The sequence below is a fragment of the Rhincodon typus genome, chromosome 3 (assembly GCF_021869965.1).
Source record: "Rhincodon typus isolate 14 chromosome 3, sRhiTyp1.1, whole genome shotgun sequence".
Lineage (NCBI taxonomy): Eukaryota > Metazoa > Chordata > Chondrichthyes > Orectolobiformes > Rhincodontidae > Rhincodon > Rhincodon typus.
In genome coordinates this window covers 2,028,110-2,041,109 of record NC_063334.1, presented here as the reverse complement: position 1 = coordinate 2,041,109, position 13,000 = coordinate 2,028,110, and the positions used below count along the sequence as shown (strand labels likewise).

Genomic DNA, 13,000 nt, shown 5'->3' with positions numbered 1-13,000 from the left:
CCTCTGATGCTGCCTGGCCTGCAGTGTTCCTCCAGCTCCATACTGTGCTGTCCCTGACTCCAGCATCTGCAGTTCTTGCTATCTCTTTAAAAGGTAGGTATTGTTTGGAAATAAGTTTATTGATTTTCAATTAAATTGATAATTTTGTATTGTTTTCTAATGCACGCATTTTGTAGGTGTCAATTTTCATTTTTGTTTTAGAGTCTTAGAGTCATAGAGCACAGAAACAGACCCTTCGGTCCAACTAGTCCATGCCAACCATATTCCCAAACTAAACTAGTCCCACCTGCCTGCGCTTGGACCATATCCCTCCAAACCTTTCTTATTCATGTACTTATCTAAATCTCTTTTAAACATTGTAATTGTACCCACATCCACCACTTCCTCTGGACATTCATTTCACGCATGAACCAGTCTCTGTTAAAAACAAAATTGCCCCTTGTGTCTTTTTTAAATCTTTCTCCTCTCACCTTAAAAATATGATTCCTAGTTTTGGAATCCCCCAGCCTAGGGAAAAGATACCTACCATTCACCTTATCTGTACCCCTCATGATCTTATAAACCTTTCAGCCCTCAACCTCCTATGTTCTAGTGAAAGAAGTCCCATCCTATCCAGCTTCTCCTTATGACTCAAACACTCCATTCCTGGCAACATCCCGGTAAATCCTCTCTGAACTCTCTCAGCTTAATAACATCCTTCCTATAACAGGGCGACCCGAACGGCACACAGTACTCCAGAAGAGGCCTCACCAATGTCCTGTACAACCTCAACATTTCACACTAACTTCTATACTCACAGGTCTAAGCAATGAACAAGCATTGTTTTATAGATAGATTCATAGAATCCCTACTGTGTAAACAGGCCTTTCGGCCTGACAAGTCCACACTGACCCTCAGAGCACCCCATCTAGACCCATTACCCTTTTCCCTGTAACCCATCTACACATCCCTGAATGCTATGGGCAACTTAGCACGGCCAATCCACCTAGCCTGCACATCTTTGGACTGTGGGAGAAAACCAGAATACCCGGAGGAAACCCACGCAGACACGAGGAGAATGTGCAAACTCCACACAGACAGGCGCCCGAAGGTGGAATCGAACCCGGGTCCCTGGTGCTGTGAGGCAGCATCTGAACAAGTATTAGCATTTAGAGAAAGGTCTGAATCAAACAAAATTTTAATGACCATGGCTCTGATCTTTGAGCCAATTTTTCCAACTTGTAACACTCCTGTTATGCTCGTCTAATGTCAACTATCACACAGGAAGAGGAACCCTGGTTCAAACAATCACTTTCCATTTAGTAATATGCAGTTTCTTTTTTTGTGGAGAGTGTTATTGTTTAATAAAACATTCTTGTACCGTTGGTTCCACAGTTTTCATAACAGAATAAATATTTTGCAATTTGCAATCTGTGAGTGCCAGTAATTTTAAGTGTTTATTTAATGACGAATATATTGACTTTAGATCATCATCTCCTGGCTGTTATTTTTAAATGCTCAAATATTTTCATAGCAGTTTTCCCTCATTATGGTTGTGTTTCACCAGGGCACCTACATTCACTTGGGTCCCAGGCACTGGTCCCATAGGAACCTGCTGAAGCCTGGTCTCTGAGTATTATGTATTGTAGCTTACAGCACTAGTGACAAATCACTGTACAATCATCCTAATCAGACTCAAGTCAGTTCCTGCATGCAATGGTTGGATCTCCAAACATTGAACCTTTAAGCAAAACCAATAGCTAAGATAGTGAGTGGAATGATGGAACAGTGGCTCAAAGTGGTCCAAACACTGGAACAGATTGAATGGAGACAGTGTCAAAAGGTATGCACTCAAGACTGTGAAGCACTTGATGTCTAATAACATAATAGCAAGCTAATTTCTTTGAGAGGCATTGGGTACGGAAAATATGAACTGGCATAGTTAACAAACGTGTCCAGTGTCTCTGGACTGTGGGGAGAGAAGAAGAGGAAAATGGCAAAGCATTGGGAATGCTTCCCATTCAGAGCCTTTGACCCAACGTCCAGGGATTACACAACACAATTTACATTTGTCCAGTCGTGCTTCGTGAACTGGCTTTCCCCTCATGCCTTCGGAAAATATTGCAATAGGAACTTCGTAATACATAGCATGCAGCCAATACTCAACCCACTGAACAGTAAGGTGGCAAAATGAATGAATTAATCCATGCTCTCTTCATACTGCATTTCGTCGCTTAAAATAAAATATCTTATAAGAGAACTTGCTCAAAATGGTTTGGGTAATGGTATGGAGAGTGATAGATTGGTTCACAAAATTACAGTTGATTATTGAAACATACACCATGGGATAACCCATCTAAGCCTATCCCAAAATTGATTACATGTAGAAAAATAACTTCTTTGAACTCTGTCATAAACTGGTTGAAAATTGCTATGTTATCTGGACTAATTTTGACAACTTACTGTTACTGCCTGCTTCTATAAATGACAAACTGAATAAATCTGCTTCATAGTTTCATCACTTCCAAATGGCTCTGATTAGAGTTGGCCCCTAAAACACGGCAAGCTGCTGCAATAATGCTTGATGCAGTCATAAGGAGCAGTGCTGTTCCAGCAGAATTCTGTAATTCAGCCTTAATGTTTAGAATTGATCAATTACAAGCAACTGCTGGTTTTCAAAACCTAAAGTGCTAACACCTTAGGTGACTTATCTAGATTATCTTTTCTTCCTGTTATAGCACAAGCTGTTACAATTCACTCTTCCATAGTATGGAGACACTCAGAATCCCTACAGTGTGGAAGCAGCCTTTTGGCCCATCGAGTCTGCACAGACCCTCAGAAGAGCATCCCACCTAGACCCATGCCCCCACCCATCCCCATAACTTTGTATTTACTAAGGCTAATCCACTTAACCTGAACATCTTTCGACTGTGTATTTTGTCCTAGTTTTTTTTACGAAGAGAGATTGAACAGGGGTGTGAGCAGTCTGCTTAAAGCCAATAAAGTAAACTGCTTGTGAAGCCTTGGGTTTTTTCAAAATGTTGGAACAATAGAAGCAGCCTGAATGGGTGGGGTCAAGCTCCCACAGATCCAGGATTTTTAGTTTTAGCTTTCTGCAGTTGCTGGGGTCTTGATGGGATGTGGAAGCTCTTATTCCTCTCTCTGTTACAGCTAAAAGCTGGGATTCTCTTCCTGCTGCTAGGTGTGCATGTGAGACAATCTATTTTACTGAATTTGCCTTTGCTAAGGGTATGTCTATGGGATGTTGCTATATTTGAACAGTTAATTAGTAGTACTTAATATATATTATTTTGTTAAGCATTTCATCACAGTTAAGCCAATTCTTTTTATTTTGTCTGTATTTTAATTGTAGTGTAAAAATAAATTATGTTTGCTTAAGTCGAGTAGTTTGACCAATTAAATTGCATCCAGAAAACAACGCCTTACACCTACCTTTAAAATAAGTTAGGGTCTAGGCTATCTTCTCAATATATTTTGAGGGGGTTTGGTCTGGTCCATAACAGGGAGGAAACTGGAGCAAACCCGCACAGACATAGGTATAACATGGAAACTCCACACAGGCAGTCACCCAAAGTTGAAATCAAACCCAGGTTCCTGGTGCTGTGAGATAGAAGTGCTAACCACTGAGCTACCATCCACCCTAATAATCCTCTTAGTAAAGTTCAGTTAAGTCTGGCATGAAACTGGATTTCAGATCTGGATGTATAAGAATTGACTTACATTACATTCACCTATTTCATCAATTCATTAACCCATTTCTGGATGGATAGTAATCCACAAAATTATATCAAATGAGGATAAAGAGTTTGTTGGTGTTTTCTACTAATAACTTATCTCTTCTAATTTTTTCTACAAGCTCACTAAAACCAGAGATATAAATAGAATTTAAAAGCAGTAATGTGATAACATACGCACCCATTCTAGAACCTTTGAGAAAGAAGGTATAAGGATAATCCATCTTCATAAACTCTGGACTCAAAGCAGCTGACAAAATTATTTAAAGGAGAGAGAGAATTAAGGGGACAGTTGCACGACAGTTTTCCCAATGTCAGCTATGAGAAGGGAAGCGGGCAGCCTATTACAGAATGCCAATTCGAGGTGACTAAATTTGTATATCATCACCATAAATAGATCATAGTTTTCAATTTACTTAAACTTTCTGAGGATTTTATTAAATTAATGAATAAGGGCTAGAAAGAAGAATGTTCATTGAATTCCTAGATGATTTGCTGGTTGAAGATATGTTTTCTAAAATAGGAGGTCAAAGTGAAAATATTTCCATCTGGATTGAGGGGTGATCCATAAATTCTGTAGCAAACTATTCTGGAGAGAGAAATATCTGTACACAGATATGTATGTGATTGCACTCCTCTGGTTACAAATTACATATGTAGATCTACAAATATAAAATTACACTTACATCAGGATCTAGTTCTTCCAACTCATCTTCCAATTGTTGGATCTCCTCTTCTGATAATTTCCGGAGAAGATCGTCTTCATCAACATCTCGATACTTTTCTAACTCCTTTTTAAATGGTGTAGACATGTTGATTCAATCTTTGTTTGTACCTCCTTTGCAATATTGCAGCAGACCTGAGTATCTGAAGAAACAGAGGGGTGACAGTAATGAAGTTACCACTTAAAATTGAGATTACTTTAAAACTACATTTAGTAAGCACATGTTTCTATGTTAGCATAATTCAAAGGATGATTTGTTCGAGTTTCAACATATATATCTGCCATCTAGACTTTTGCTCATTTTTAAAAAATGTATGATTAATAACAATTATGACATTAACAATATCATTTTAGTATCAACTACCTACTTCCAAGCAGAAGTATGACTGGAAATTTAAAAACCAGAAGACCATAAGACATAGGAGCAGAAATTAGGCCATTCAGCCCATCGAGTTTGCTCCACCATTCAATCATGGCTGATAAGTTTCTCAACCCCATTCTCCCGCTTTCTCCACGTAACCCTTGATCCCCTTGACAATCAAGAACCAATCTATCTCCATCTTAAATGTACTCAATGACCTGGCCTCCACAGCCTTCTGTGGCTGTGAATTCCATAGATTCACCACTCTCTGGCTGAAGAAGTTTCTCCTTATCTCCGTTCTAAAAGGTCTTCCCTTTACTCTAAGGCTGTGCCCTCGGGTCCTAGTCTCTACCGCCAATGGAAACATCTTCCCAACATCCACTTTGTCCAGGCCATTGTGTATTCTACAAGTTGCAAATAGATCATCCCTCATTCTTCTAGACTCCATTGAGTATAGACACAGAGTCCTCAAACGTTCCTCATATGTTAAGCCTTTCATTCCTGGGATCATTCTCCTGAACCTCCTCTGGACCTGCTCCAGAGCCAGTACATTCTTCCTGAGATATGGGGCCAAACATTGCTCACAATACCCTAAATGTGGTCTGACCAGAAATTTATAAAGCCTCAGAAGTACATCCCTGGTTTTATATTCTTGTCCTCTCTAAATAAATGCCGAATTTGCCTTCTTAACTACCGACTCAACCTGTAGTTTACCTTAAGAGAATCCTGGACTAGATCTCCCAAACCTTCAGATTTCTGAATTTTCTCCCCATTTAGAAAATAGTCCATGCCTCTATTCTTCCTACCAAAGTGCATGACCTCACACTTTCCTCACATTGTATTCCATCTGCCATTTCTTTGCCTACTGTCCTAACCTGTCTAAATCCATCTGCAGCCTTCCTACCTCCTCAGTATACCTGTTCTTCACCTATCTTTGTATCATCTGCAAACATTGAATTAGATCAGGGCATCTGACAGTACAAGTTTTTTTAGACTGTATTATGCACTGTTCAGTTAGATAAAGATATTGCACTGTAACTTGCTGGAGTTGTGAACTGATAACAGCACAGCAAGGGCAACAGGACATCTGGGATCAACTCCTTAAGACTTTGGGGAGTAAAATAGGATGACAGGGAAGGAAGGTAAGTTACAAATCAGGTACAGAAAGAAAAATATCAAGAAAAAAATAAAGATTGGGTGAAAAGAAAGAGAGAAGCAGATTGTAGGAAAAACATTTTCAAAGAATTTACTAGATTGAAAACTTTAAAATTATTCCTATCCCAGATTACAGAGGTTGATTGGCTTTATATTTACAGGATAATGGTATTAATATGGTGCCTGTGTGGTTAATTTCTAGATTTAATTCTGTGGCAATTTTAATTTATGTGCATATGCAGAAAGTTCTAAGAAAAGTACTAGTGAGGTTCAGGGCCAGTGAGCAAACTGCAGAGTGACATAAATTAACCAGCAACTTCTGAAAATTTGCAACTCACAACATATCTCTTAATCCCACAAATTTTCTGTCTGATTTGCACATTAATAATGGCATGTTTTGCTGGCATACAATTATTTATTTAGCAGAATTCTAAACTGAATCTTTTGCCAAGATCAATGACTCAAATACTGCCAGAACAGTTTTTCAGAAAATCATTTCGGCCCCTATTGTACAGTTCATCTTTTATATGAGTGAACTTGCACAATAGATCACTGTCAGCTGAACACAGTTTAAATCTCTACATACACAAGGCAACTCAGGACAACAGCTCTATTGTCCACCATGCAGTGTAGATAACAACACCAGCAACTCATAACGATACAGAACATTTAAGACAGTAAGTTATGATAGAAGTCCATAAGTTCAATATTTCTGGAATTGTTGTAATGAAACATCTCTGCTTTATAATTCCGAGACTTTGGATTTTAAAATAGTGGCACAAGTATGTTGGTTACTTTTGTGAAGGTTTTATTTTTAAAACAAACTACATCAGACATTCCTATGGAACAGTGACCTAATCCAAAATGACTCAGACAGCACAGAGCCCCATGGGATGTCAATGAACAGTTGTTTATAATGGAGGGTGGCTTATGACATGTGAAGTAAACATTGAAGGTGATTAGCCCATGAATACATGGCCCATGTCATTCACAGAACTAAAGAAATCAGCTGATGGAGCAAAGGTTGCTAAGATCTCCCTGAACGCCCTGTCAGGATCTGGAAGAGGAACAACAGTTACAGGCAACATGATACTACAGCTCATCACACTGGAATGTGTATGCGAGCTCATGCTCATTTTGGTAATGCATAAAATTTCTGTAGATTATATTAGAGGGAAAGTCTGTTCGGAAAACTCACATCATGAAGGCTGGTTTTGGAGTTAAATGTTTCTAGGAGGGGAAAGAAAAAGGATCAGAAGTAAACGTGTAAGAGCTAAGAATCATTTTGTTCTGATTCTGGGAGAATTGAATGTCAACTTAAAAGAACAATGTAACATAGTGGTTTTTCAGTTGTGCTAAAAGGTTCTATTTTGTAGTTTTAAAGGATATATTGTTCACCAAAGTGATGTTTAGTCAATAGTGCTTTAAGTATGTTTGTTATAGTAAACATCTTAAAACATTAAATCTTGTGTGGTTAGCATTGAGTAGTCACATAAAAGTTTAAACATTTGGAATCTGATGCTAGTATGAATTTAGTGCAAAGGAGGAAGGAGAAACTTATTTTTGTCACCAACACATGCATTAATTTGTGTTATACGTAAAATATGTAATTTCACATGTTTAATACTTAAACTAGATCAAAATCTTAAATTGAAGAGGGAGGATTCAAGAAAAAAAACATTCAAAATTAATGTGAGAATAGTAGTAAGTTGGGTAAAATTAAGCAGAGTAGGTCAGAGAAGTACAGAACAGAAACAACATGGTATCAAACACTAAAGTGACATCAGGGAAAGCAAAATAAATGAAACATTCACAACAAAATTGATTGATTAAAGTTGAAGTGAATTAGGGAAACACACTGGAGTGGCAAGAGGCTGGAAATAGAATTCCAACAAAGAAAATAGGAAGGAGGATGCCAGGAATGGAAAGAAGAGGGACAAAGGCAGCAAAGGAAAAAGGAACAGGAATTCCAATAAAGGGACAGAGAAAGGGAGCTTCAGGTAAAACAGCTTGAGCCGAGAAGGGAGTTTTCCAGTGAAGGCAGTTTCAGTGAGCAAACCACACTCAACTCAGAAGTACGAGTTCACAAATTCAAGTGCACCCGTTAAATCCTTATCAATCCTTTTCAAGACGCAGAGGTACATGACTTACTTATGTTCTTTAAAGGCTAGCATAGCAGTTAACATAGCCAGTCTACTGCAGTTACCCTGACAGGGAAGGCTCTCACTGTTTACTTAACCTTACCTAACAGGTGGATGAGGGTAAAGCGGTTGATGTGGTGTATATGGATTTCAGTAAAGCGTTTGATAAGGTTCTCCATGGTAAGCTATTGCAGAAAATACGGAGGCATGGGATTGAGGGTAATTTAGCGGTTTGGATCAGAAATTGGCTAGCTGTAAGAAGACAGAGGGTGGTGGTTGATGGGAAATGTTCATCCTGGAGTTCAGTTACTAGTGGTGTACCTCAAGGATCTGTTTTGGGGCCACTGCTGTTTGTCATTTTTATAAATGACCTGGATGAGGGCGTAGAAGGATGGGTTAGTAAATTTGCGGATGACACCAAAGTTGGGGGAGTTGTGGATAGTGAGGAAGGATTTTGCAGGTTACAGAGGGACATAGATAAGCTGCAGAGCTGGGCTGAGAGGTGGCAAATGGAGTTTAATGCAGAAAAGTGTGAGGTGATTCACTTTGGAAGGAGTAACAGGAATGCAGAGTACTGGGCTAATGGTAAGATTCTTGGTAGTGTGGATGAGCAGAGAGATCTCGGTGTCCATGTGCATAGATCACTGAAAGTTGCCACCCAGGTTGATAGGGTTGTTAAGAAGGCATACGGTATGTTAGGTTTTATTGGTAGAGGGATTGAGTTTCGGAGCCATGAGGTCATGTTGCAGCTGTACAAAACTCTGGTGCGGCCGCACTTGGAGTATTGCGTACAGTTCTGGTCACCGCATTATAGGAAGGATGTGGAAGCATTGGAAAGGGTGCAGAGGAGATTTACCAGGATGTTGCCTGGTATGGAGGGAAGGTCTTATGAGGAAAGGCTGAGGGACTTGAGGCTGTTTTCGTTAGAGAGAAGAAGGTTAAGAGGTGACTTAATAGAGACATACAAGATGATCAGAGGATTAGATAGGGTGGACAGTGGGAGCTTTTTTCCCCGGATGGTGATGGCTAGCACGAGGGGACAAAGCTTTAAATTGAGGGGTGATAGATATAGGACAGATGTCAGAGGTAGGTTCTTTACTCAGAGAGTAGTAAGGGCGTGGAATGCCCTGCCTGCAAATGTAGTAGACTCGCCAACTTTAAGGGCATTTAAATGGTTATTGGATAAACATATGGATGATAATGGAATAGTTTAGGTTAGATGGGCTTCAGATTGGTTTCACAGGTCGGCGCAACATCGAGGGCCGAAGGGCCTGTACTGCGCTATAATGTTCTATGTTCTGTGTTCTTACCTAAGGAGAGTGTCACTAACAATGAGGTGTCAAAAAGGATTATTTCAAATGTGCACCAATCCGTGCCCGAGGTGTCCAGGCAAAACATTCCATTCGGCTGACTGACTGAAAGACTGACTGTCTTTATGAAAGAAAAATCAAGTCTGACAAATTGTTTGAGGTTGAAATCAGTTGACCAGATTGCAGGGAACTAGGGATATAGCATATTTGGGTTTTCATAAAAGTGTTGAGGTGCCAAGAAACTAGGACTCATGGAATTTGATATAACATATTATCTTGGATTGAGGAATGGTCAAGAAACAGAGATTAGGTATAAATGGGTCATTTTGGGTTGTAGGCCTCTAACTAACGGCATACCACAGCTTCAGTTCTTGAGACTCAGCTCCTTGCACTCTAGATGAATGACTTAGCTGTGGGAACTGAATGGAATGTATCCACTGATACAGATCATACAAAGCTATAACTGGAAAACTAAGCAGTGAGGAAAAAGCAATGAGGGCACAAGCTGAATGAGTCAGCAAGAACATGGTAGGAAGAAAATAATGCAGTGACATGTAACGCTATCCAATTTGGTGTGAAAAATAGAAAAGCAGAATTTTTTAAAATATCCTGACATAATGTGAAATATTGGTATTCTGAGGGATCTGGGTGTCCTTGTACATGAATAATAGAAAGTTAACATGCAGATGCAGCCAGCAATTTGGAAGCCAGTTGGTATATTAATATGTTGGTGTGTAAGATAAAATAAGGCCATGGCCGGACTATTGTCTACACTTTGGTCTCCTGCCTGAAGAAAGGAGAAATTTGCCTTCAGGGAGTGCAATGATCAATCTCTAGATTGAGAGGTTTCTCTTGCAAGGACAGGCTCAATAGCCAAGACTTTATTCCCTAAAATGTACAAGCTGAAGGTGAGATGATCGAATTGAAACATATAAAATTCTCAAGGGGCTTGTTGGGGTAGATACTGGAAGGGTGGAGACCTCAGCATTGACCTTGGACTCCATAAAATCACTTGGCATCAGGTCAAACACAGGGAAGGGAACCACCTGCTGATTACCATCTACCACACTCGACCACCTACCAACGAATCACTGTTTCTCCATGTTGAACATCACTTAGAAGAAGTATTGAGGCTTTCAAGGACAGTGAATGGATTCAGGAACGGAAATTGCATTGGTCATCATCAGGTGTGGTTCAATGACAGACTGAGTTGGCCAAATCCAAAAGGACATAACTGCCAGACTGTGTACGCAGCAAATGGCAAGGGAATCAACAAGATAGGAAAAACCTACTTGGCCTCATCATCACATCTACCTGAAACAGATGCATCTGTCTTTGACAGTCCAGGTTGGAGCAACCACCCTGCAGAGGATTGGTGACAAAGTCCTGTCTTCACATTGAATACACTTTCCATTATGTTGTTTGGGACCAAATGGGATGGATTTTGTATCTATCTAGCATTTCAAAACTGGGCAACCATGAGGTGTTTTGGCCATCATCAAAAGCAGAATTGTATTCAATCACAAGCTGTAACCTCATGGTCCAGCATATCTCCCCTTCTGCTTCACCATTACCATCAAACATGAGATCAATCCTGATTCAGTGAACAGTGTAGGAGGACATACCAAGTGCAGCACCTGGCATAACAAAAAATGAGCTGTCAACCTGTTGAAGCTACAACACAGGGCTACAGGCATGTCAAACAGCGTGAGCAGCAATTGAGAGACAGAGCCACTTGATTCCACAACCAATGGATCAGATCTAAGCTGTACAGCCCTACTTCATTTAGTTGTGAATAGGTAGATAATTAAACAGGAGGTGAAGGCTCCACAAATATCCCCCTCCTCAAAAATGGGGGGAGGCCAGCACACCAGTGTAAAAGATAAAGGTGAAACATTTCCAAAAATCTTCAGCCAGAAGTGTGAGGTGAACGATCCACCTCAGACTCCTCCAGAACTCCCCACAAACTCTCCAGCATCACAGAAGCTGGTCTTTGACAAACTTGGGTTTGGTAACTGTCTTTTCTCTAGGATGGGGTATTTCAAGACTAGGGGCACATTTTTAAGGTGAGAGGAGAAAGATTTAAAAAAGACATGAGGGTCAATTTTTTTTACATGGAGGGTGGTCCATGTGTGGAATGACCTTCCTGAGGAAGTGGTGGATGTGGGTACAACTACAATGTTTAAAAGACGTTTGGATAAATATATGAATAGGAAAGATTTGGAGGGATATGGGCCAAGTGCAGGCAAGTGGGACTAGTTAAGTTCAAGATTATGTTCGGCATGGACTGGTTGGACTGAAGGGTCTGTTTCTGTGTTGTATGCTCTATGATTCTATGTGATATCAAGGATGGTGGAAGACACTGAATGCTGCAGTGACTCTGGGTCCTGGCAACATTCCAGTAGTGGTACTGAAGACCTGACGTCCAAAATTCACCATGTCGCTCACCAAGCCATTGGCATCTAACCAATAATATGGAGGCATGTCCTTTTCAAAAAGCAGGATAAACCCAGCCCAGCCAACTTCTACCTCACAATGTCACAGCCAGGGCATTAAGATGGGCAATAAACAAGGGTCCAGCCAGCGATGGCCAGATCCTATGAACAAATAAAATGTCTCCAGGATAGCATATTGCCTTCCATGGATGTTACTGTGGCTGCAAGACATTCATTAGTCATGGTCCACATTGGTATCAATGATATAGTGGGAACCATTACAACATTTAAGAAGTACTTAATGAAAACTTGGAACACCATAACATGCTATAGACAAGTACTGGAAAATGAGCCAAGGATATAGGTGGAAAGGGGTTTATGGTCCTAATATAAAGGGAAGTTGCAAAATCTTCAATAATAAATAATAAAGGGGAGATAAAAGGAAGAGCAAGGTGATTAAGATCCAAAGGGAAATTTACACATGGAGGCTGAGGTATTAAATGGCATTTTGCATCTTTCTTTACCAACGAAACAGATTTTACCCAGGCTATCATGGCAGTCACTCGGGGTTTCAAAACTGTTAAAGAGGTGGTACTGGAGACACTGTTGGTACTTATCATTGAGAAAGTGCTTGGATCAGATGAAATGCATCCAAGGATACTGAAGGAAGCTCAAGGGGAAGTTGCGGAGACAATGGTGATAATCTGTTCCAGTATCACTACAACACTGGCACTTATCTGGCCATGTGGAAAATTGTCCACGTATGTGCTGTCCACAGAAGGTAGGACAAATCCAACCTGACCAACTAATCCCTATCTGTGTGGTGTCAATCATCAGCAAGATGACGGAAGGTGTTGTTGATAATGTGATCAAGTAGCACTTGTTTTGCAATAACCTGCTCTCTGATCCTCAGTTTGGGTTCTGTCAGCATCATGTAGCTCCTGACCTCATTACAGCCTTGGACCAAACATGAACGCAAGAACTGAATTCCAGAGGCGGGGCTGGTGAGAGAGACTACTCTGGTCATCAAGGCAACAATAGATCAGGTACAGAGATAACAAGGTGTAGAGCTGGATGAACACAGCAGGCCCAGCAGCATCAGAGGAGCAGGAAGGCTGACGTTTCGGGCCTAGACCCTGA

General features: G+C 40.3%; 1 protein-coding gene across 3 annotated transcripts in view; it reads right to left on the bottom strand.

Annotated features, from left to right (window-relative positions):
- Positions 1–13,000, bottom strand: part of tmod1 (tropomodulin 1) — an 87,168-nt gene that overhangs the window by 59,726 nt on the left and 14,442 nt on the right. For all 3 annotated transcript variants that reach the window (XM_048593202.1, XM_048593196.1, XM_020528406.2), the window contains exon 2: positions 4,421–4,601. In XM_048593202.1, the coding sequence (XP_048449159.1) occupies positions 4,421–4,546 (126 nt within the window). In that variant the 5' untranslated portion in view covers positions 4,547–4,601. The remainder of the gene's footprint in view (positions 1–4,420; positions 4,602–13,000) is intronic.